The following is a 25735-nucleotide window of genomic DNA, read 5'->3' on the forward strand; positions in this document are numbered from 1 at the left end:
TTTATAATTTAGAGTTAATTTCATATAAACATTTTAATTTTCTTATCCAAAAATCCTTTCTGTCAATCTATTTTAAAAATACAGTTGACACATTTTGTCAGATACCATATATAAACGAAGAAACTGTAAACAGAACATTTATGATAGATTGTTTATATTGTTACCACTGAAATTGTATTAGTTATAGGAAGAGAGTTTTAAAAAAGCTTAAAGCTTTCTACTCAATCCTATATGTTTGTACATTTAACAATTTAGTGTAACAGATGTAATTATGTCAATAAAATACTGTTTAAACCAAAAGATCATTTGTATGAAATAATTCGCCTTCCACACATGATTCTTGTAAGGACGTTGTTTGTTACTTGCTGAAATCAGGTCAGTTGTGGTATGCCGGCACGGAATTACCGGAATTAATGTAGATCTAGTAATTAAACTAACAATACTGATAAAACAACGCCTTCTAATACTTCATTTTGTATAATCGCTTGTGTTCTATGATTAAATACAACAAAATAACTGTAAACTTACATTATTGCATTTAATTAGTGAACTTAACAATACTTTTTCAAAACGAAGCTAAAACAGTCCAGGTGAAAGTCAAACTTGTCATATAGATTAAATGGTTATCTCTGCACATTTTATAATATATACAAGTATGTACTACATGTAGCTAACAATTGATACTTTTTATTCCAACGTATTCAAATTCAATTGAAACTTGATATTTCGCACGGGCATATTTCAATATTCCAGTTGTATTTAAGATATTTTAAGTCCCGCCCAGAAAAAAAATCACGCGCAAACTATTATTTAAAATCGAATTTCGGTTTTCACGAAGTAAAACTCTCGATTCAAAAGTTTCAAACTGTACATACTGTATTCCTGGCATTCTCCACGTGTCACCCAGGTTTTTGTGTCAGTATCGCATGTCATATTGAGCGTTCCAATATAGTTCCTGTAGAAGGAGCAATCTGAATAGAGAGTAGATCCACTAAATCTAAAATAGCCAGCTCCCCAAAATGATATCGCAGGTTCGCCACATTCTATAATTAAAAGATTCATTCACTAGCACATTTTACCCGTCCTGTTGCTAATATGAGTTACTTCTGGATTCCTCAACAAAACAGGTAAATATAATCACTGAAAAGAATCTTCATCGCAAAATGGTACATGACTGCTGATAAATTTTGTACTTTTATTTAAGGAAGGTAGATTGTAATCGCCGCATTTATTTTACAAAGTTCTCCCCTCTTTTGATATTTAAATATCTGATCTTATTTCATCCTAACTTGGTTAAACTGCAAAGACACAATTAAGAATATAATCGATATATTACACAAATGAAAACACTTTTTGATACATATTAAACTCATATTAGTTGAAACAGATTATGAACAAACCGTTACAAACAAGAGAAATGTCCATTTCATGAGTACAGGAATTCAAGTACAAATATTTGCAGTTGCTGAAGTCTTGATTGTAGAGCTGACAAAATATCTGATCAATGTATATTGGTCCACTGCCTTCTCCATATTCAGCACCAGTGAAATACTGCACAGCTCTGATATATTTTTAAAAATAAATGGTTGTCTTTATTCATTATATAAAATATGCATAGAGGAGGTTATTGGCTTCCGGTCAAGTTTACAGTTAGGGTCCAATATATTATTTGATAGTTTACAAAAGTTGTTTATATAACTCTAAGTATTCAAATCCTGATGTCTTTTTTATTTTATTTTACATCGGAATTGGTCGCTGAAAGGAATATATTATGTGTTTTAAAAACAAAGTCCACACTTCCTCACACATACATAGCAATGTGTCTAGTCCAAAATAAGCACAGAAGAGATGAAAGTAATGACAAACCTGACTCTCCTCATTCCGCGTCCAATCTTAGATAAATATGATATTTATATATAAAAAATAACCTTAGTCCAAACTGTTTGCAAAATAAATCTGCAGCAAGGATATTGAAATTGTTGTCGCAAATAGTTCCCCACGTATCATTGACCTTGATTTCAGCACGACCATCAAAAACACCTGTACCATCAGTCAGTCTGTACCCTGTTATGTTTAGTTCTGGTCCTGTAAGATTGTCATAGTATTTTATTTTTCTTTTCGTAATCTTGAAACAATAAACAGTATAAAAGATGTTTTCTTAATAGATAACATACATCACGTTTTAAATTAACTTACGTGAGACCTTCGTGGCTGAGTGGTTAAGGTCATTGACCTCATATCACTTGCCTCACACGATGTGAATTCGAGCCTCACTCGAGGCATTTAATTCTTCTTCATGTGGGGAAGCCATCCGGCTGGCTTACGGAAGGTCGGTTGATTTATCCAGGTGCTCGCCCGAGATGAAATAATGCACAGAGAGACACCTGTGATCTTCCTCCACCATCAAAGATTGAAAGTCGCCATACGACCTATAACTGTGTCGCTGTCATGTTAAACACAACGCAACAAATAGTTTAATTTACAAATAACTCTACAATTAATTTCTATTTCTTTGTTAGACTTGATGATCATTTCAATAATTTTAAAACCTATTTTATGAGCAAAAGTCCATAAGTATGAAATGGCTACGCATATAAAACACGGCAATACAATATTAACATTTATCAGGTATAGTCTTGTCTACTAAATTCAATTTACAGTTTTGACAAAATGTCCTCTTCTGTACAGGACACTTTTCAGAACTTTTTTGCAGTTCTCCAAGTGAAAATATTTTATCTTAGAAACTGTCATAAAGATTATACATAATAATTATATATTGTTATGCCAGTCTATGACAAAAACAATGATATAAACCTCAAGCAGATATGATATATGTACGAAAGTCTTATGGTTCATTTCTCTTGCACTGTGACAATTTTTAGTTTGTTTATATGGTTAGAGCAGTGAAAACTTGGACATGCAAAAGACGTCATTTAAACATTTAATTGTGTAATTTGGAGTTAATATGAATTATTTGTACTCAATTAGTTATATGCCAGGTTTTCTTTAAATACATTTTAAAAAAACTCTTTACAGTATTATCATGCCCCGATGTTCAAATTTCAACAGCTGTTATAAACGTAAGTAAGAGGCATTTCGAAGGAATGCATTTTTTCTCTTTAAATTTGGAAAATGTTAGTCAGGATCGCAAAAAAGTAGATAATTTATATTAAGTACGAATACCAACCATAACATATTACCGATGCATCATCTGAATGATCTTGATTGTATATATCGTCAACAACATATTTGCAATCGTTGATATGGCTGTAGTATCCCTTGCAGTCAAGATTGTTAATGTAGTTCGGTCCTTGACCCTTCCCGTAATGAGAATTATGTATATATTCTTTATATCTGTCATCAGGAAAATAGAATGGGTCATTATTATTATTAAAATTCTTGTTATTATCATTATTATTATGCAACACTTAGGTAGCAACTTTTTCATGCGTATACATGCGAAAATGTCTTTAAATAGATATGCAAAGAATACAAACCAACAAGTATCTAAAAGTACAGACATAAAACCAGTTGATATATAAACATTTAAAACACCAACTGATCCTTTTGCGAAGAGTTTGTAATTAAATGGGTGTTTAATAGACATTGATGAGCAGGTATTGAGTCGGTATCTCTAACTGGATTCTCCGCACGTTTCTTGATCTTGTAGTTGTGAACCTGTTCTCAAAAATCCGACTCCGAGTCTTTGACATAATTTTTGACAGGGCTTTTGTATCTTAGGTTTCTGACAAATCTTTATACATCTGTCATATCCTTTATATTGACTGAAGATATTCCTTTTTTAGTTTTGTTTACATAATTACAGAGTCATCGACCTTTACCGTTAAGTCTGTAATGTTAAGTAGTGCTTTGATTACAGCTTCTGTTGACCTGCATTAAGCGTAAAGATATGACAGCTATATAGGCGAAACCACACTCATTACTGTACACTTCTGTATAAAATTTCTATTATCTAATGCAATCGGCGAAATCTGAATGCAACCCCCCCCCCCCCCCCCCCCCCCCCCCCCCCCCCCCCCCCACACACACCTTAGTTGTACATTATGTAACTTGTATAAACCAAAACCAATCCTTCCGGTCATCCGCACATGCGTAGATAAATTATCATCAATACATACCGTTTGGTAGCAGTCACTAGGATATGAAGGTACCCATGCATGAGTTTGTCTGAGACTCCAGAAACGTTTTCATAGAGATGAAGCAGTTTTGGTTTATCAAGAAAGTCCAAAAACTGTGAGGGGTGCATCAATAATGCATATTCTTTTTGGAAATGTTTCAGAAGAAAATGGGAAATGGGACTTCTCGGATGTTTTGTTACCTTAGATATGGCCATGGATTATTACCAGTGCTTTCTGGAGATGGGTTGTAAGTTTATTTAAGTCACTTACGTCTGACCATTCGTTTTTAGGGATTGCTCTTTAAAAGTTCATCCAGCAAATGGATAAATACTGAATATAAAACTAAACAACTTTGAATCCTATTAAAACATTTTATCCTGTCACTTGCAGTATTTTCGACCCGATATCAGGGTGCCTTATATCTTTTTTGATATACCGTCAGTTGACACGTGACCAGTGATATACGGTCAGTTAATCATGTGACCTTATGATCGATATTGTTGTCATAAGAAATTTTGCGTTGAAACCATCACCATTGTGTTGGAAATGCCCGAACTAAGAAAATGAGTGGACAAATAATGAGTTTTTATTCAAAAACGAAGAAGTTATTGCGATTTTGTCGGTGATTACGTCATTATATAAGTGACGTCATTACGAATATGAGGTCATTAAAACGGTTGTCGCACACTTATTTTTGTAAAATAAATTGCCAAATATCGGAAAATGAAGTAATGACAAGATAAATAGAATAATAGGTTAGTGCCTAAGATGGAGAAAGTTTATCTGGCTCGGCTCCGGACGTTCTCAGGTTCGCATTCGGCTCACCTCCTCCACCTCGCCAGATAAACTTTCTCATCTACGGCACTAACCTAATATTCTCTATTTATCCCTTTAACGTTTTAGCAATACAAAATGTCCCCGTGTACATACTTAAAGGACTACATTTTCATGTCAGTCTTTATAGAAATAAGAGAACGTAATAAAAGTGATTAAATTACAGCTAATAGTATCATTTAGATATGGTTATATTCAATATACACTTAAGTGTGCGTTGATTCATTACGGCATATATCCTCAGAAGAGTGTCTTGTCGTAGTTGAAGAAAGTTCATAGTATACATTATACAGAAATTAGAGACTTAAAATTGTTGTCATTCTTATAGCTGCCTACCAATTTCTCCAAAGGTTCCTTGATATATACCACTCTACTAAATGAAAATATATCACATGTCATATTAAGGCGTTAAAAAGACGAAAGGAAAATCTAAGAAAAATATATTCCAAAAATAAAGCGTTTTATTGGCGTAATAATTGCAAGACCGTAATATATTATTAAATACGAAAAGTCGTAGCAATAAATAATACTCTACCTGGATTGACGAAATTCATTACGAACGATTACTAGAAAGTTTAAACATTTATGTAATTTACAAGGGAGTCTTATGTAACTATTGTCTTTTCGTTTGATGAAATTGCATTATACGTTCTTAGAAAGCTGAACTCTTATTTTCAAATGTTTAGAGATGCTTAAAAAGATGCAAGTATGGATCTCTTACTTTAAGCCAAGCATGGAACAAACAGCGTGTGCTTCTAGTTGATAAAACCCAAAGTCACTGATTGTCCCCCATGTACTGTTGACTTGTATTTCGACACGACCGTGGTATGGACCGTTCGTTCCAGCTAATCTAATACCTGTGATATTCAGCTGGTAACCTAGATAAAAATAAAATATATCTACTAGATAAAGCTTTCACTGAATCAATGGTTCAACACCACTTCAAAAGCTATTTTAACAACTTTTTTGAAGCTACATACGAAATAAATCCAGCAAAAGGTATTAATTAGAGTTGATGTTATAAGCGCACATTCAAATTCATGTTCGATATTCAAGATTTGTGTGATGTTTTTGTTTATTTCCTGTGTACCTGTCATTTAATTATCTAACACTTTCTTACAGGGAATTATAATGTGTTGAACTTTAAAAAATGCGAACTACTTTTAATGCACGATACTCACCAAATGTACCTTCTACATGAAAAATACCCTTCCTGGATAAACATAAACATGTACCAGGGGTGCATAAAAAGACAGACTTGAACAATATATCGTTGGTATTACATTCAGCAGCAAATTGTGTATCCAAAAGAAGCGATATTATTAACAACGATAACCTGTGTTATGTTTCAAGTATTCTTTAGTCATTCTTCCTTTCCAAAGGATCTTTTTAAAGATTTAATTCTTTGTTTCCGTGATGATCATTTACTGATAAACACTACCCAACTTTCATAATTTGCCAATCAACTGAACATAATAAACAAAAATTCAATTGTTTTATTCAATATTTTTCACCAGTGTGTAAACTTTCATTTCAAATCTATAGCAAAAGAGTGTTTTAACACTACTGATGCACGATGGGCGGTTATACGTCGCACACCCTTCGTGAAATTGTTTGTACGACGATTTACATAGTGTTAAAACACGGCTTTGCTATAAATTATTTTAATTCTAATACGCCTTTAATCTTAAACAGTAGATAAAATATATTAGCGCTCTTTCTTGGTCGCAACAAAAACTTTGACGTCACCGCACGGTAACGTGACGTCATTCTAGCCTAAGCGTGTTTTAACAGAGACAAGCATATTAGAATTTAGATTTCATCGTCTAACGATCATTTTAAAAAAAAAAAAACATTGTCGGTACAATATTGGATACAATAGTGGTATCACCAGCTTAAAAGGAACACTACTACTACTACAGCAATAGTTCATAAAGTATTATAGCAATAGTTCATAAAGTATTATAGCAATAGTTCATAAAGTATATCAGAAGACCATTCGGAAGCATTTAATTTTGCATTGTTCTCGGTGCTTCCGAGGGATCTACTTTTCAGATTATATTTACTTCACAACAGCGGGTGTTAAGCGCTGTGTGGCGGCCGTAAAATGTCGCCCCAACTTCATCTCAGTGTTGTTATACTTTCTGGTCCTTCGGGATCATTGATTTCAACTCATTTAGATTTGAAGATTGAATACTGCTTAAGCCGGTGCTAGGGGGCGTGGGATGTGTTGCATTTTCCATTACTGCTCATGAACAGACTCAATCAAACCGAGTCTGCAATTTTCACTGTTTGCATTGTTCTCAGTGCTTCCGAGGGATCTACTTTTCAGATTATATTTTTTATTAATGAACAGTAAATAGGCTGTGACCAGAAACGTCTAACATTTTTAGGAACCAGAATGATTTAAAACTAAAAATTGTTATTTTCAACAAATTGTTGTCATTTTGTAATAATCTCTTTAATATTCATGAATATGCAAATTAGTTCTCTTCTTCCAGTACGGTGCATGGCCCACTCTGGAACATCGTCGTAATTAACTTGAAAACACTGCTAATTATAGGCCAATGTCTCGGCTCCATTTCAGTACATTTCTTATTGTTTTATCACCAAACCTGACCAAGATATGATTGATTATCATCTATATGTATGTCCTTTCCAAAAATGAACGATTGCCATGGAAACAGTGAAAAGAGTTGGTGCTGCCAAACAATTTGGTACCTATGACAAAAAGTCTACAGGGGGGCCGAGGGCGTGTCTGACACCTGTACTAAAATATTGCATTTCAACACAAATAATGTTTTCCACTTGTCTTTGTAGTTTCGCTCGCTTTATTTACTTTTCATTCCAGTTTTTCGTAACAAGATAACCAGTATTCTCAATTTACTATTTTCATTATATACGTTTTACAAGAAATTATAAAAAAAGAATATATATCTAAGAGTTGTTTCATATATTGCTGCTTCCATGGTGATAAATAAAACAATGACATTTCAAGGTAATTTGATATAGTGTGATAATCCACGATGAATTAAATCTAAAACTTATAATGTTTAAGGCATTGAAGAATATAATAGACTCTTACGTCTACTTATCGGTCATCTTTGATTTCTCTGACCGCACCTCTATTTCCCTCGATTTGCTTGCATCTAAGATTACAATCTGTACTATTCTACACCTCTTCAAGGCAATTTTGAAATGTTTGTAATCGGTTTGGTATTTAACTAACTTCAGAAAATTATTGGAACTATAACAAGTACACTTCTTTGGTTTTTTTAGGATACAAACATAACTTTTAAGGGGAGCGGTGGTCTAGTGGTTAAGGTGTCGGCCGCTCAATCCAGGGGTCATGGGTTCGAGCCCCACTGGGGTCACGACCATGACTTCTCATATGACACCATTACTGGTTTTTCCAGGAAGCGGACTCGAGAGTGGTTCAAATAAGCTTGAAGCTTTCATCACAATCGAGCTAAAACAAATTAGTATAAACTAACCGAGGAATGCAACCGTTGCAAGGAAATTATATTACGTATGTTCGTCAAATTTCAAGAACTGGACACCATTTTATCTGTATGCATACATTTGAGTATCATCATACCTGTGCAGATTACGGCAAGATCATCAAAATGTGTGCATGAATTCGACAAATCGTAATTACACCAATTGATATGATTTTCCGTCCCATTGCATTTGATGTCGTCAATGTAAATTGGGCCAGTGCCAATACCAAACAAATTTTCTTCCTTTGCTTTCGTGTAATGAGACTGATACCTGCAAAACGTAAGGTGTTCCAAAACTTGAAAATATCCTACAAATTTTACTCTCAAAGGGTTATCAAGCTTTTATTAGAACACTTAATTTCGTTAACCAAATTCAACTTTCCCAGTTGAACAGGACTTACTTCTAAAAGCAACTTAGCTAGACAAATAATTTCATTGTAACAGGTTATGGTTGCGATAATCAAGGAAATACCCAGATAATACCGATTTTTCCTGCTGCTAATTATCAACAGGTGTATTCATGCTTTTAGAGAATTCGCATCAGAACTGTATTCTGCTATATATTTAAAAAATAACAAGTTTCCAAACGTGGTTTATCGTAGAATACCCGTGTTTTGAGTTCTTATGCGTAAGAATATATCACGAAGGCCGTTGGCCTGAGTGATATATTGTTTCGCATAAGAACAAAACACTCGGGTTTTTCTACGATAAATCACACTTGGGAACTTGTTATTTCGATTCTAACACGACATTCTAGTATCTACAGTGTTAGCAAAAATGGTAACTACATTTTACGACCGTGCTACGCACTTGGATAGGACGACGTCATTGCACGCGCGTGGGTTATTGCAGAATAACCCGAGATAGGTTTTGCTTTTGTATGTAGGTTATTTGCTGGTCGTGTTAGAATAAAATATAATTTATTGCTAATGTTCATGACGTAATTATTTCTATTTGAGCGTTGTACTTTGATAAAATTAGAGCGAACCCTGGCTATGTTTTCCCTTTGTCTACAATAGGACGACTTAGAATTCAGCGGTTCTATACAACAAATTGAAAATTGTTTATTTAATTTCTAACAAATAAACACTTTAACTTTTAAATGGGGGTAAACTTACGTGAGTCCAAACATACGACAAATCACGTCTACGTCAATTTCATTAACATTTCGTCCACAAATGGTACCCCATGTTCCATTTACTAGGATCTCAACACGGCCCTCTGAAGGCCAGTTATTTCCCGCCAAGCGAATATCGGTAATATTTAAAGGGTATACTGTAAAAATAATATTGACTTTTGAAATACTATGATATAAGTGTAACTGACCTGGTCCTTTGGGATCATGGAGTCCATTCAACATATGTGTAATAGAGTTCTGCTTAAGCCGGTGCTAGGGGGCGTGAGAGGTGTTGCACATTTCATTACCTCTCTTGAACAGACTCAATCAAACCGAGTCTGCTATTATTCTTTTTGGTTGCATTCTTTGCTTCCAATGGATCTTTTTACAGATTTTATTACTCTGTATTCAAAACATATTAAGTTTGGGATTTCAATGGAAATGTATTATGTTTCGAATTTGATATTTATAGACTATTTGCCAGTGCAAAAATGTTCAAACAAGATCAAATGATATAAATAAGAGATCAGTGATGACTCTTTAATAACCGACATGAACTGACAGACTTCAGAAAGGTCAATGTAAGGATGATGTTTCCTACTGAGCAATTATCTATTTAGAGATTCATGACAAAGTTTTTCAAGGTTCTAATGTTATTCATTTCGATGTTAAATCAAACACAACAATTGGAAATATCTTGTGAAAGGACCACAAAACGTGTTTCAACATTAAACAGATTAACGATTCGTGACGAAAAATCGTTTATAATTCTTTACCTATTTTCTAAACTCTTACTGCCCCTTCCTATCCAAAATTATCTGAACTACTTGAGAAAAGTATATCCTGCTGACCAAATGTCACAAATACGAATAAAGTGACCTTGTATTGTGAGCATCACATGAAAATAAAGTATTTAAACTTAGCTTCCTATTTAAAAGCTCTCTATGTGCCCTAGAGATGCAATCAAACCATCAAGTCTGTGCGAGACTGCTTGTGACCACGTAAGCAGTCCTCGATCGATTAATTAGAATAAATCATTTTACGCTTTTTCGTTTTCCTCTAGTTTTCGCGATGGGGCTCCTCAGTGCAATCATGTGCAAAATTATATCAATGAATGTGAGATTTCTAAGATCTTGGTAAAGATGTAAAAGATTAGATTTGCTGAACATCTTTAAAGCGATGCATGAAAAGACTTTCTTTTGAAGACCCTAAAATACTGTCTTAAAGTACCACATTGAGAAAATATTTCAACAAAAATCATGTTTGACTTCGAACTGTCGAATATAAAATATTCTTGACCTTAAAAATCAGGGAAACTTATTGTTATAATTATCATTCAGTCGAGAAAGCAGTGCACTAAATAGTAACACAAGAACGTACCAGAACATTGTGTCATAATAACATTATTATTATTTGGTAGAAACTGAATAACATTTTATTCTCAAATAATTAATTGAATTTGGTACATTATAAAAATAGAATAAATGTTTAGTCACAATGCAATTCATTGAAACAAAATAAAATTATCATATAACATTCCTATTTATAGTTTCCGCAGCCCCTTATAGCCGTAAAGTGAGCCATACTTTCAACACGTCTGGACACTACGCCATCAACATCACATTGCCTTCAAAAATGATCGATCATTTTTATTATGATCCGCTTATGAGAATTACCTCAGTAACATAATGTTAAACAAGAGCACTGCAATGCGAAGAAACATAGGCCCGAAGGTATGACATTTGACCCCTAAGTGGGACCTTGACCATGAAGCGAGCCATCTAGAACATGCGCTCTACACGTCGTCTCGATGTGGTGAACATGTGTGCCAAGATTCTTTAAAAATTCTTCAGTCAGTTCAAGTGTTACAGTGCGGACAAGAAACAAAGTCATATGACCTTTGACTCTTAAGTGCCTTTGGCATTGAAGCGACATCCAAAGCATACACTCTGCACGTCGTATTGATGTTGTGAACATTTGTGTCAAGATTCTTCGAAATCCTTCATGAGGTTCCAGAGATACAAAGTGGTCTACATTGCTAACTGACAGACGGGCAGACGGACACCGACGCGATAACAATATACGATCCCTTAAGGCATATAAAGAGTATTTTAAGCCAAGGCATTCTTTCATACAAAGTTCTGTCTGGAACTGAACATAAGACATATACACGATATTCTTTTACTGTGTGCTTATACATGAAACATTAAATACTCTTTAAAGATATTTAACTATTACCATAGACCGGAGTACATTCCTCCTCCCACGCCCACGTTCCATTTTCCAGGCAGGTCATGTACACGTTGTATGGTATAGAACCAGTCTGACAAGTCACGGTTAATACAGAGCCATTGAAAGATGTTGCTTCGCCATTTATGACATTTGGAGAGCCACACGCTGATAAAAACAATTATTTTGAGAAACTCAATGACTATTAATTTGCAGTTTAAAAGTAAAATATATATAAGATAATAATATATATGTTTGCTATAAACTCTATCGATGTGGAATGAAATATAGTAACAAACAAACAATTGTTACCTTTAAAGCACGCACACAGTAAAATAGTTTTGTTTACATAATGGGATTTTTAAACATTTCAATATGGGTGCATCTGTTTTTCATGTTCTAGTAACAACAGTGTATATAAAATAGTAACAAAAATGTCTCTTGAGAACATCCAATGCTACCAGTGTCCCTCACTGTAAATCGAATCACATCTTAAAATGTTCTTAATGATAGAAACGAAAATGTATGATAAACATCCACCAATAAAATGCAACATCAAAATCTCAATAAAGGCAATTACTTTATCATGATAAAACACAAAATGAAATACAAATCTGATCTACCAAAACATTCACGACAATGTGTCTACTCAGCACTGCTGATACCTTTGGTACCTTGTTGAAAGGATATGTAGATATTGCAAATATTTTTTAACATTTACAAAAAAAAAATGTATATATTTCAGATATGTTTATTTCACGCTACACTTACACTACATGTACACTACATATATATTGAGATTTAATGTATGTACGTGTAAATGCAGAGCATTTTATGCATATCAGCAATGCATAATACACAGCGCCAAGAGATTTCGTTTCACGTATTGTATACGTTGTTGAGCTTTTTCACCGTTTCTGTTTTGCAAGTGTTCATGAAAGCGTTTGTCTACATTTTGGTCTTACGGGAGTTCCATTAAAATGATTAAAGAAAATGCTTCATGACCCCATGCGGTTCTGGGACGATCTGATTATGAAAAGAATTGGAACCACTGCCTAACCCTTGAATGATCGTAAGAGGCGACAGTAACTCTGTGATTCCAGCAGGTATACACATTTTGATTCCATACCTCATGTTTTTATTTCGATGTAAATGAGATGTGGAACCAAAATTTGTAGTCCTGGCGCCATATAACCTATACTGTGTCGGTGCGCAGTAAAACCCAAATAAATAAACATAAAATGTTTCACGTATACGCACTGGTATTAAATCTCAGTATTTCTGATATTGTACTGCTCACTTACGTGTACACACTAACGACAGGTCATAGTTATGGTTACATGGTGATATTTCGCTTGGATAGTCGTAATAATTGCAACTAGCAATTTGATTTTCTTCATTGTCACAACGTAAATTCTGGATTAGCACTGGTCCAGAACCTTCACCATAAACATTGTTCTTGAAGTAAGCGGCCAAACTGTAGATCAAAAGATTCAAAATATGTTCACCAGAGGAGAAACTTTGCTGAAAACGCTGTTTAGATATTCTAAAAAATATATAGATTCAGTCTTCTTTGTTTACAAGATACTTTTACCGTAAGATCTTATTTTTTGACTTTATTTCGCCTGGTTCTATTGTCATTCCAAAATTAGTCTTTTCTGTGGAACAGATTTAATATCTTTGTTCTGTATACTATTCATATCGGAAAATATGATCTAAACGTCTAGTCTAGATCATTTTTATTTGTTTTTTTCCCGTATACTACACAAGATGATTTTTTCCAGCTCACTGGACATTTTAATCAAACGTATCAAAATAATGACGTCTTTCAACAAAACAGGATGTTCTACAGCTGTGTTAATGTAATATTACGAAAACAAATTCACATCAGGGTCTAAGCCATAACATCACAACGGGAAACGAAAAATGTTAAACATGAATTAATCCCACGAAAGCAATACAATGCAAGTTGTTTATGATACTTATGATAAAATATAACGAATGTTTATATATATATTATACAAAGTATTTCTTTGTGGTGGTATTGAATATACCAAGTATTCAACTTCACACACCTTGGTTAGTTGAGCTGCATACACAAAGGACATGTTTCCATATCCTTTAATATCTAAACTAAATCGGCCCTGTATTTACATATAACAATGACTGACTTAACAACTCTTGTTACTAACTTGTGTTGTTGTTGTTTTTTTTTCAGGCGAAAATGGTTACTGTCCATGCATTTTTTTCCGTTGCATAAATTGGTGCGTAAAATACTCTCCATAGAAACAGTAAAACATGTATAACGTTATGATTTCGTTGTTGGGTTAATATCGATCAATTAAGCGGTATCGTAAATCCACCTACATATATATTTACATACACAATTTTAATTGTAGACGTGCCAGCATCTAATAATGTATACTTGTGTACCTTGGAGTATAATTATATTTAACAAAATAAATCAATACATATTATCCATAATGCTCCAAACGTATATTTATATATGTAAAAATTCTGAAATTGCAAAAATAAAGAAAATACACATATTGTAAAACTGTTATAAATGACAACACAATCAAAAACCGTTGGTTTTTCAATTATTTAGACATGGAATACGGAATCTTTTCTTATAGACATTGGCAAAGGGGCCGTGTTCCATTCATTTCGAAATAAAACAGAGATATATTAGGAACTTAATGCTGCTGCAATTATATTTGTCAAATGGTATTTAACGCTCTGACATAAAATACATTAAATTACATAAAAAAACGTTTCAGTAAGTCTAAGGACTTTTTGAAGTAAGCAACGAAGAAAAATCATTTATCTCATATTATAAGGATTAGGGCATATAACTCGGCAGCATAGTTTTCAAAGAGCACAACTCATACCTCAAATTTAGCATGTTGCAAAGTGTCATTGCATCATATAAACCGATGTAGCGCCTACATATGGTGCCCCAATTACCATCGACGTAGAGTTCAACCCGACCATCAAAAGGTCCATTACCGTCCGCGAGTCTTATGTCCGTGATGTTCAATGGATGAACTGCAACACAACAATATCAACTTGACTGAATAAATATAAATCTCTAGGATAGCCCTCTTTTACGGCTTCGGATCAAAAGGGTAATGGTTATAAAACATTTCAAGTTTGTGAGCTAAAGTTTATAGCGCTTTACAATACAGATGAAGGAATGAATATGTATAGATTATTATAGAGGTTTTTGAATATTGGTTTGTTTCGATCTAAAGCAATACAATTGCAAATTTCTTATGGCAATAGTGTGCACCTTTCCGTGACAACTTTTCTACCAAAAACTGTCACTTCACAAACAACTTCACAAACAACTTCGCAAACAACATTGAAAAATATCATCTCCTAAACTTACCTCGACAAACAACTCCAGCTGCGGACAGTTCATTTGAACATGCTGCATCCGTACTGAATTCACATTCGTTAATATTATTCTCGTATCCTGTACAACCTAGTTGTTTAATCAGTACCGGGACAGCTCCAGCAGTCGCCATAGGATAGTACGTTTGGTAATTCCTCGAAGAAAAGAACAAGCAAGCTAACTACAAACGTCAGTGTGGAATTTATTCTCATGACAAGTGGCGGCCATGTTTTTCAGCAAATCAAATTAGCTTGAACATTCTTAGTATATGCGCATATTAAAAGGAAGATTTGACCAGCAAGTTGACATGGACTTTTTATAAAATTTTCTCTATATACACCAGGGGTCAAATTTAACAATAGTTTGTACTAGCTGAACTTAGCTAGTGCCCTTTTTGTTCACTAGCTAAAATTAAAAGCTACCAGCTAAAGTTAATAATATTTAATTACTTTATTAATATTTCTACATGGTACTCCCAACATTTACTGGCCAAAACTTACTGATTGATCTCTGTAAGTAGCCAGTTACAAACAAAAAATATTTTCTATTAGTTTAAAATAGCTAGTGCCATTTTTGTCCACTTACAAGCTTAAAGGGACTGGCCTCAAGATTGTTTGACAACAAAATATTTTTTTACAAATTTTATTAAAGCTCTGAAGACATTTGCTTGCTATATTAATGACTACCTGAAATTAGCTAGTACATTTCAAACCCACTAGCTATTTTAAATTTCCACTAGCATTTAGCTTGTATGCTTGTCTAAATTTGAACCATGTATACACGTATTACGGTGACTTTGTCCTCTCGTGGTAATGTTTTTTGACGAATCGGAATAACTTGAACAATCACGGTAGTGAAGCATTCAATGTTAATTTGTGTGATGTTTTGGTTTAAAATTTAGCAACAGAGTCTGACAAGAAGTTTTTTATTTAAAATTCCCACAATATTTATATAGAGAAAAGTGACGTTCTCTCAGGGCCATGAGTTTTCTTTTGACAAATTGCAATCATTTCAAATTCTTCTATGAGGATCACCCGAATTTGAAATAACGACTCAAAAGTTTGCGGTGAGGATCAGCGGATTATGTGAAGCTGTTGTTTGAAGATTGTTTAATTTTCAGCTTTGGTGGCCACGTTTCGAAAAATGTTTGGAAAATTTGTACATACTTGTTAAAGAGTCACTCAAGAAACATTTGGGAGAAATGATTTCAAAATCGGTCTAGAAGTTACTGACAAGAAGAAATGTTCTGATGAATCAAATAACTTGAACAATATTTGTAGAGGGTCACCAAAAGAACATTTTTACGAATTATCTGAGAATCGGACCAACAATTACTCACATAAAGATTATCAATAAATCGGAAATATGAAATACTGTTGCCGATGATCAAGTCAAAAGCATTTCTGTGAAATAATCATGAAATAAGATAGCCTTTCCCTTACTAGAATATTTTATAAGTTCCCACCATTATACATAAAGGGAAAATTGACCTCGTCCACTCTCGTCATGTTTTTTTGTTTTATTTTTGACGAATCATAACAAACTTTAGGTAGAGTGTAACCAAGAGAACACTTCTACCAAATTATTTTGAGATGCGGTTAGCTGTACTTTTAGAAGATTTATTTTTTCTTTTCATGGCAAACATAGTTCTGCATTGGGTAAAATTCTGAGGACATCTTTAAGGATACCATGCTGTAATAGGCCTCAATTTTACCAAAAGCGTACATACAATTTGATAATGTAAGCTTTAAAAATATTGAACGACAGAAATAGGGTGCATATTGACAAGTTATATAGTGACAGAAGTTCTCAAAAATTTCCTTTAGATTACCTCCCCTGATATTTTTTCATGAGTTTTCTCCCCTGAAAACTAGAAAAAAAAATATTATTTCCTTTTCCCTATGGGGGATTTTAGATTTCTCTTTGATTTTGTATCAGAATCATATAACGCAACTTTCTACCGCAAAAGTTTCTCGAAACTCAAGTTCAGATTCTCATATTCAAAGAAATTATATATTTCCCATAGGCATCAATGTTAATTTCAATTCCGATTATCTACCCAAAAAATTACAAAACTTGAAAATCATTCGGTGAAAAGTTTTTGTCTCTAATGTCTCTAAAGTGACCAAAATTCATTTAAATATTTCCATCCAGGTACAAGATATGAAATATGGCTATTACACCATGTTATCCTTAATAGAGAACATTCAGGTCAAGAGTAATCAAGTTCAATCAAATGGTTTCAAAGGAGGTCTCGTTGGAAAAAAAAAGTGTGGACGGACGACGGACGGACTGACGAACGCGCGGTAGATTTTTGACGAAAATAACACAATACTGAATGACTACAATAGCTCCCTTCGAGCACCTTCGAACACTTGGTGCTACTGCGAGCTAAACGGTAAGTTGGGTCATTAACGTTAAAACAATTCTTGCTATGAATGTACATATACATGTGCTTCACAGTTATTTACCTATCCAAGTTTGCACTTTAATACAGGCATTGTATATATATCCTTGTTTTGCGATCTACAATTAATGTTCCATCAATTGCTCACCTGGTTCCAAAAAGTATTGTGCATATCGTCTGTACATCTTTATATGTCAGTGTGTTTCTGCAAACAGCACCCCAAGTCCCGTTTATGAGCACTTCAATTCTTCCGTCGTATAGACCAACACCATCTTGTAACCGCACGTAAACAATGGAATCTATGTTATAAAAATGTATCATATCTAGATCATCGAAATAGGGCATTCCTTCTTATGTTAACTTTTTTTCAAATATATCACCGAGTCAATAAGATATCAAAACTTATAAATGTCAATAGCTATTGAGGGTAACTATTATTCACTATAATTTAATTAACAGCTAAAGTATTTCCTCTATATTTGTATAGTAAGACTGACTGAAAACTTCGATATTTTGTCACAGTGCAAGTACAGACTAGAATTCATTGGTTGGCGTTTGCTTTTAGTTTAAACAAACAAAAGTTCAATTATGTGTTATTTAAAGGTAGAATCATTTTAATACAGACTGGAAGTGGAAGTGCATACTCCTGGAGTCTCTTTACAAACTACTTATTATTAATGCAATGAATGATCAAACTATTACATTAGCCTTCTACCTGTATCCCATACGTACCTGGTACACATTCTATTGATCTCAATGACCATATGTTATTGTCACAAACTGTCGTGTTCACATTAGATCGAAATCCTTTGTAGCAAGAGACTGTCAATACACTTCCATTTGGAGACAAGGAGTATCCTTCCCCGTATGTTATGTTAACATGTCCACATTCTGTTATACCAGAAACATCCATTAATCATAGCAAACTAGAGAGTAATATAATGTTCGTAGCTTTTTATCCCTACAGTCGTAATGTACAAATAATAAATTACAAAAGAAGACTGACAGGGTTACCAATGGCAACGTAGAGTCTCAGAAATAATATTTAGACTGAGCTTATTTTTATTTGAAATGTAAATGAAATAATATTGGTACTGTACAACAGAGGGCTGTGATAAAGGCTTGTTGAAATAGTGTGTATACAACGGTTATCAGATGTAAACATGCATTACATAATAATTGAACTTTCTAGCCATTGTTTGATATTGAATGTCTTACCTGTACAAAAAACTCCAACATCTTGTCCATGCGAACATGTTCCGCTGGTTACATATGTACATTGCCGGAGATGTGGTTCAGAACCACTGCATGTGACCTTCTGTGCAAATATTGGCCCATTTCCTTCGCCAAATGTAGCTTTGGTAGCGATTGCTGATGCTCTGTGACAAATGTAAATGCACGTTGTTTCTCAACAAACCTTTTAGGGTGTGTTATAACATTATTTATATATAAATTAACAGTCTCACTTGGGTGTAGAATTTTCCATGTGAGAAGCCATCCAGCTTAGTTATGAAAGGTACGTGGTTCTATCCAGGTGCCCGCCCGTGATAAAATAATTTCTTGAAGGGCAGCTAGGGTCTTCATCCACGATAGAAAGCTTGAACGTCGCCATATGACCTGTAATTGTGTCGGTGTAACGTTAAATCCAACACAAAATTAGAATTACGGATGGTCCTATAAATAGTCAGTCACTCGCTTATGTGAATATGTTGGACAAGTTTCGCAACTTGAAAACTTAAGATGCGTATAGTTTCTTCTTATCTATGATTTCGCCTGTGTTATAAATATTATCCAAAAATTATGTTTCTAAATGGCTTTTAATTTTACGTTTAATGTTTAGCGTTTTTCGAAAATGGTTGTCATAACATTAAAGTACTTGGCCATAGCATTAAATATATCGTTCCATATAAGCTCGGCATTGATATTTGAGAATTGTCTAAAAGCATGTAGGTGATACATACGTTAAATTTAGCATTCTGCATACAACTTGTGCCGCAGAGATACCAAAGGAATCGTCACAAATTGTTCCCCATACCCCATTTATATTGATTTCAACTCGTCCATCATGTATACCATTTCCATTTACAAGTCTCACCTCAGTGATATCCAAAACGTCATTTCCTAAAACAGACATCAAGTACTCAATTAAAATACAACATAAATGTCCTCCCTGAAAAAACAGAGGTCAAGTCCAAATTGAGGCAGCTTTTCCACGTGATACAATCACGTATTAAAGTGTATACCTTGTATCTATAAGCTATCGACGACATCAAAGAGTGCGGGAGATTAAAGACCTACTCCAGTCCTACCTTTTAACCTTAATTTGTCACTGAGTAGCATGAAAACCCTGACTATTAACAGTGACGCCTGTCATAAAACAGTTTATTATATATATAATTCTATATAAAAACCTTTGGATTTGCTTGCTAAAATGTGGCGCGTGGCCGTTAACTGTTACCTTTTGTAATTATTGGTTGCATACACACAACAGAATTTGAATAGCCGCGTAGCAGGGCTTTAAGGCATTCTTCGGGGCCCTTTGGTTTTCACATGTACATCGTTATAAGTCGGGTAAGTCGTGTTTACACCAGTTTGATACTTATGTTGGACATAACGAATAGCCAGATTGAAACGACATGACACATTGTTGGAAGTATTACAGCGCCATTTTAACTGGCTTTCTAATATTTTGTTGTTGCGATAAAGAAATATCTGCTTTTTCTTCAAAATACCGTTGCAAATTAAATGTCCTAACAATAAAATATATTTGTATTCAAAACGAAAGCATACGACATGTTATTTCATGTTTTGCAATTAAACCGTAGAGGGTACTGGGTACAAAAAGTTGGTTGAGTTGATAAGTGATGTCCAGAAAGGTGAAAAATACTCCAGTTTAGACAAAATTAAACGTATACATATGACAGTGTAACATGCATTTTGTGTACTATAGTGTCAAAAATCTTTTTTTATAGTTAATGTTGTTATTCATCATTACAGCCAAAAGTCCAAACGATGTGGTGGACGTATATTTTGCAAGTCCAGCGTGCTAAAACGGCATGAACATGCACGCCAGACAATTGAGAAAATGTTTTCATTTCGCCTATAAGAAACAGCTTGGAAGTTGAAAAATAGTGTCTGTTAGTTTGATTTAACACCATTTTACCACGGTCTTGATTTTCTGTTATGTAAGGGCGGTCAGTTCTCTTAACCTTTGATTTTTCTTTCAAAATCTTTTTTCGAGTTAATGCATTTCTTAGGCTGAAATTCAAATTTATATGACTTAAGGTATCCGATCCACAAATAGGTAACATTCCGATGCCCGGGGGTGGTATCATTTGAAAGAGTTTTGTCTGCTGAACAAGAATAAGATGACCATATTAATATGCACAAATCACTACAGTCATGTTGATTTACTGCGAAATGATAACTCATACACTGTTATAATTGGATTTCTGTTGAAGTATCATTGAAAAGTATAAAGTAAAATAGTTATAATTCTGTCTCAGTACACAATACACTTTAAAATGATAACAAAATTATATAAGTTTGCCAGGCATCAGTATTTGATATATATTTTATGGTACAGTTATAAAGAACTTGCTTATTTCTGGATCGGATACCTAAAGTGTACCAGGGTAATATGTGTACCAGGGTAATATGAAAGGCAATTATCAAGATTAAATGATTCCATATATATTTTATGATAATGTAAGTATATAAGAAATACTTACCTGTGACAGGACAGCATAACACAGCATTCACCAAAAGGATTACCCTTACAGTAAGGAGTTGGCTCATCTTGCTAAAATGACATAGTTACAAGTAAATAGAAGTGTTAGATCTATCTTATTGGACTTTTTATATAAATGCGATACGAAGTCGTGATATAAATTGACATATTCCTCCGCTATATTGAATTGAACTCTAATTCCAACATAATAGCGAGCAGGGTAGACATAATATCAGAGCATATCAAACCAACTGAGCTTTCAGTATTTTCTTGTTGTGGAGTGTGTGTATGAATCAAATGAACGTCTTGCTTTAAAAACATGAATTTCCTACTTGGGTACATCCGGGTATAGATATATTTGGCATAAAAGTAAGTGTTTCATGTTCATGCAAGTAAAACAAATGAACAAATTAATTTGAGCGAGTAAACCTTCGTAATATATTATGTTATTACAAACAAAAATGATACTGACTCAGTCACTTACGAAGTTGCCCCCCCCCCCCCCCCCCCCCCCCCCCACCACCCCTTACAGTGCTAAACCCTGGGTTTGTTAAGATGTTGATAAATATTTATTTCATATTAACATTAGATGTTGATGTTCTTCGCATTTTGCTGTCTCTATCTAGAAACATGTGTGCAGGCGGAATGTTTTATATGGCATGTGACCAGTAATATATGACCTATACTGTCCTTAGAATACTGAATGAGTGGTACTGAGACCAAATGACAAACAGTTGATCAAAGTAAAGCCTACAAAGTTACAAGCATTTGAGCCGCAGCATCAGAAAACAAACATAGTGTGTTTGCGACCAGCATGGATCCAGACCAGCCTGCATATCCAGGCTGTCTAGTCAGGATCCATACTGTTCGCTTTCAACCCCTATTGCAATTACAGAAACTGTTAACGAACAGCATGGATCCTGACCAGACTGCGCGGATGCGCAGGCTGGTCTGGATCCATACTGGTCATAAATGCACTTTGTTGGTTTTTTCATGGTGCGGCTCATTTTACAGGAACTAAATTAGACCTTGTTTTAAGGATATTTTTAGTTTTATAGAAAATTATTTACTGATAGTAAAGTGTAATATACCGTATATGATAATATACTAACATTAAGACATTTTATACACATTTTCTCTTGTTTGCCGAATAGATACCACATTTTAATGCAAAACACTAAATAGAGAAATGACATTTAAAAGGGATACATTGAACTTAATTAACAAATTCTTCAGTATTTCAAAACATGAAGTTGAGGAAGTAATATTGTATACAGTTTTTCAAACTCCAGTTGGTGGCAACAGGAACTTGAACGACAACATTTTTTATAATGACGTTTCATCTATTGATATGTGACGGTATTTTTCAACAACATTTTAATATGTTAATTAAGCCTTTTTGCTTTCACCATAGTATGACATATGAACCAATATATGTACTCTATTTTGGGAATAAATATGTTTAAACTGTTAAAAGTTTTACTAATATGTTCAGTCAGATTTATGCAGTGTGTTTCGTTATTATCATTGCTTTTATCAACGAATGCTTTACAACACGTGACAGGCATTCGATTTAAAAAATAACATGCCGTCTCCAAGACTTATTTGATCAATATTTGCACTTTTAGTTGACAGTCACGATTTTTTAAAAATCTTTTTTCTCTAATTAGACATTCTTATCGACGTCGGAACTGTAGCAGACGCGGATCACTCATGTGTGTCGCCCGCGAAACTGCTGGCTGACGTGAAGGATGCTGGGATCGCCCTCTGACTAGGAGGCCGCCATATCGGTAAAACTATTGGCAGAACGTTACACAAATTACTTCATTCTAGAAGGTATTCAGCGCTCGACAAAGTTGGTAAGTTATTATATACTTTATATTAGTCCATTGTAAGGGTTGTAGCGGGTTCAACACTGGTGGCAGCGGTTAAAAAGCTCAGAATCGCCGATCTTCGAGGACGCTACCACGTTCCCTATTGCGCAATACAGCGCAGCACCAGTGCATTCAAACAAACCCTGTAGTACTTCGAACCTGATTTGGATCGCTCGAGCAGTGTTACAACATCATAGTAGGATTGGTTTCATCGTAGATTTGTCTAAATTAAACGATTTTAGGCAATTTTTGTTTGGTAAAACATCTGCGCATGCTCACCGGAAACTAACCTTTTTCCGGTAGTTTGCAAAGTGTAAACATCCGTTTCGTGGAAATACAGCACTTTCAATTGTTTAATTTATTTGTGTAAGTTTACGAATGTCCCTAAACATGGACAATCAGCCTAGTAATCTTCCTTGGGGGCCAGTGGCAATAAACTTTGCTTCTGTGGAACAATTAATACAAATACCTGGTATAAAATTCAAGTTGGCTTCAGCAGTTGTTGCTGTACGGAAGAGTAGCGGTAACCTAAATAGAGAGGTATTAGAAACAATTGCCCGTAGGTCTTTTTCAGAAGAGGTATTGAGCCAAATAGATTTTACAAAAAATGCTAAACTAGCCCAAATTAAGGCGGAAAGCTCAGACCTTGAGGATTCTGATGAATTTTCAAGGGGGGAAATGCATGTCCATTCCCCGCCGGGGTCTAAAGATACCCCACCCCTTTACGGTGATATACTGACAGTTCTCGCTTCAGCCCGTAAACTGTTGAAGGAGGGAAAAGAGGGCATGATGGAAGATTTGTCTAAACAGGCGGGCCCAGAACAGGTAAAAAATCCTGACTGTGAAACCAAACAGGTCTACTCGGCTAAATCCTCTCAATATTACCAACTACCTACAGGCCCGGATAAGGTAAGTGATTTTCCTTCTGATGATTTTACTGAAACTGATCAAAGTAGCTCTGATGATGACAGCTCAAGGAAATCGCACCGCTCCAAGCCATCACGCAAGCCGAAAACTGAAGGTTCGGTTAAACAAAAGCCGAAACGTTCAGTTGTTACTCTTCCAAAGAATCTAACCTATGATGGGAAAGGTAACTGGAAGGCTTTTAAAATGCAATTTACCAGGTATGCAAAGGCGTATGACTGGACCGAGCAAGAGTGCCTAAACTGCCTCTGCTGGAGCCTAAAGGGAAAAGCGCTTGATTACTATGCGATATTCAGCGATAGGTCAGAATCTTTGACTTTTGTTGCTTTATTGAAAAAGCTGGGAGACCGCTTTGGTGAACGCGAAGTGCCGGCTGCTGCTCAGGTAAGATTTCAGCAAGCCACCAAAAACCAGGGTGAGTCATTGGAAGACTGGGCAGACCGAGTTCTGACTTTGGCTGTCCGAGCGTACAAGGATCTTCCGGATAAGTTCTGCACCGAACAGGCCGTTAATCGTTTTTGCCAGGGTATGGTTGATAAAGATGCAGGGCACCATGTCTGTATGCAAGAACCGCATACCGTGCAACATGCTATCCAGCTGGTCCGTAAGTATCAGCAAGTACACACAGCAATGTATGGTAAGTCTAAGGCTGATCGCCAAAAACGGCGTACCGAATCAGATGATGACCTGTTTACTGTAAACCAAGTTTTTCAAAAACCTTCAAAGCCACCGCAAGAGCCAGAATTTATGAAGGCCCTTAAGGATCTGGAGGAACGTCTCCAGAAATCAATCCTGGAAAACAGGGGGCGAGGGAGAGGTCGACCATCGCGGTCAAGTGGTTGTTTTCACTGTGGTGAACAAGGTCATTTTAGACGAAATTGCCCAAAACGCAATGTACAGTTAAACTCCAAGGGGTCGGGCAGTACGGCCGAACCCCGACCCAATCCTCAGAATTAGGCCTGTCCAATCCGCTCACATGCCAGGTCCCAGTGTCAATTAACAGGGAACAGTTAAAAAACAGTACAGTTGAACTTCAGGAGCTTGGTACCCAGGGGGACTCATTGCAAAAACCATGCAGTGATCATTTTATCAATACGGATACATATGTAGATAATTTTTTGATACAGTAGCACCTCAACATCATGGCCATCTTGAAAACCAAGGTCAAAAGCTAAGTCCTATTCATCTTAACAGCAAGGACACACCAAATCATAACATTTTTTCAGCTACAGTCAACACTCAAGAGTATGGTACCTTCAACAACCAGTGCCAAAAACTTGGCCAAACAGGTTCTCCACCGACTCAAAGTAGTTTGGTATCAGACAATAGCATTTTTAAGAATACAGACAACCCCCGACAGCATGGTACCCAAAGTGATCAATTGCAAAAACAAAGCAATAAGGGGAAACCCGACGACATGGCATCCGAAAATCCGGTTTTGACCAGTACAGTTGATACTCGACACCATGGTCCCCAACAAAACCAAGTGCCAAAACAGGACTTTTCAGTTCCTAATGGTGGTCAAGGGGTAGAAGAAGTACTTGTATGTCAAATAAAGTCAGCATCTGAATTTTCCATGCCAAT

General features: G+C 35.1%; 1 protein-coding gene across 2 annotated transcripts in view; it reads right to left on the reverse strand.

Annotated features, from left to right (window-relative positions):
• The window catches only part of LOC123533517 (uncharacterized), a 78977-nt gene that overhangs the window by 43272 nt on the left and 9970 nt on the right, over positions 1 to 25735 (reverse strand). For both annotated transcript variants that reach the window (XM_053520412.1, XM_053520411.1), the window contains exons 2-17: positions 21355 to 21425; positions 19585 to 19744; positions 18842 to 19002; positions 18356 to 18514; positions 17772 to 17922; positions 15211 to 15371; positions 14711 to 14867; positions 13124 to 13296; positions 11829 to 11987; positions 9592 to 9748; positions 8572 to 8744; positions 5695 to 5851; positions 3188 to 3354; positions 1929 to 2085; positions 1401 to 1561; positions 876 to 1043 (exon numbers count right to left, since the gene is read on the reverse strand). In XM_053520412.1, coding sequence (XP_053376387.1) covers positions 876 to 1043; positions 1401 to 1561; positions 1929 to 2085; positions 3188 to 3354; positions 5695 to 5851; positions 8572 to 8744; positions 9592 to 9748; positions 11829 to 11987; positions 13124 to 13296; positions 14711 to 14867; positions 15211 to 15371; positions 17772 to 17922; positions 18356 to 18514; positions 18842 to 19002; positions 19585 to 19744; positions 21355 to 21421 — 2488 coding nt within the window. In that variant the 5' untranslated portion in view covers positions 21422 to 21425. The remainder of the gene's footprint in view (positions 1 to 875; positions 1044 to 1400; positions 1562 to 1928; positions 2086 to 3187; positions 3355 to 5694; positions 5852 to 8571; positions 8745 to 9591; positions 9749 to 11828; positions 11988 to 13123; positions 13297 to 14710; positions 14868 to 15210; positions 15372 to 17771; positions 17923 to 18355; positions 18515 to 18841; positions 19003 to 19584; positions 19745 to 21354; positions 21426 to 25735) is intronic.

This window comes from Mercenaria mercenaria, chromosome 12 (assembly GCF_021730395.1).
Source record: "Mercenaria mercenaria strain notata chromosome 12, MADL_Memer_1, whole genome shotgun sequence".
In the NCBI taxonomy this organism is placed as follows: domain Eukaryota; kingdom Metazoa; phylum Mollusca; class Bivalvia; order Venerida; family Veneridae; genus Mercenaria; species Mercenaria mercenaria.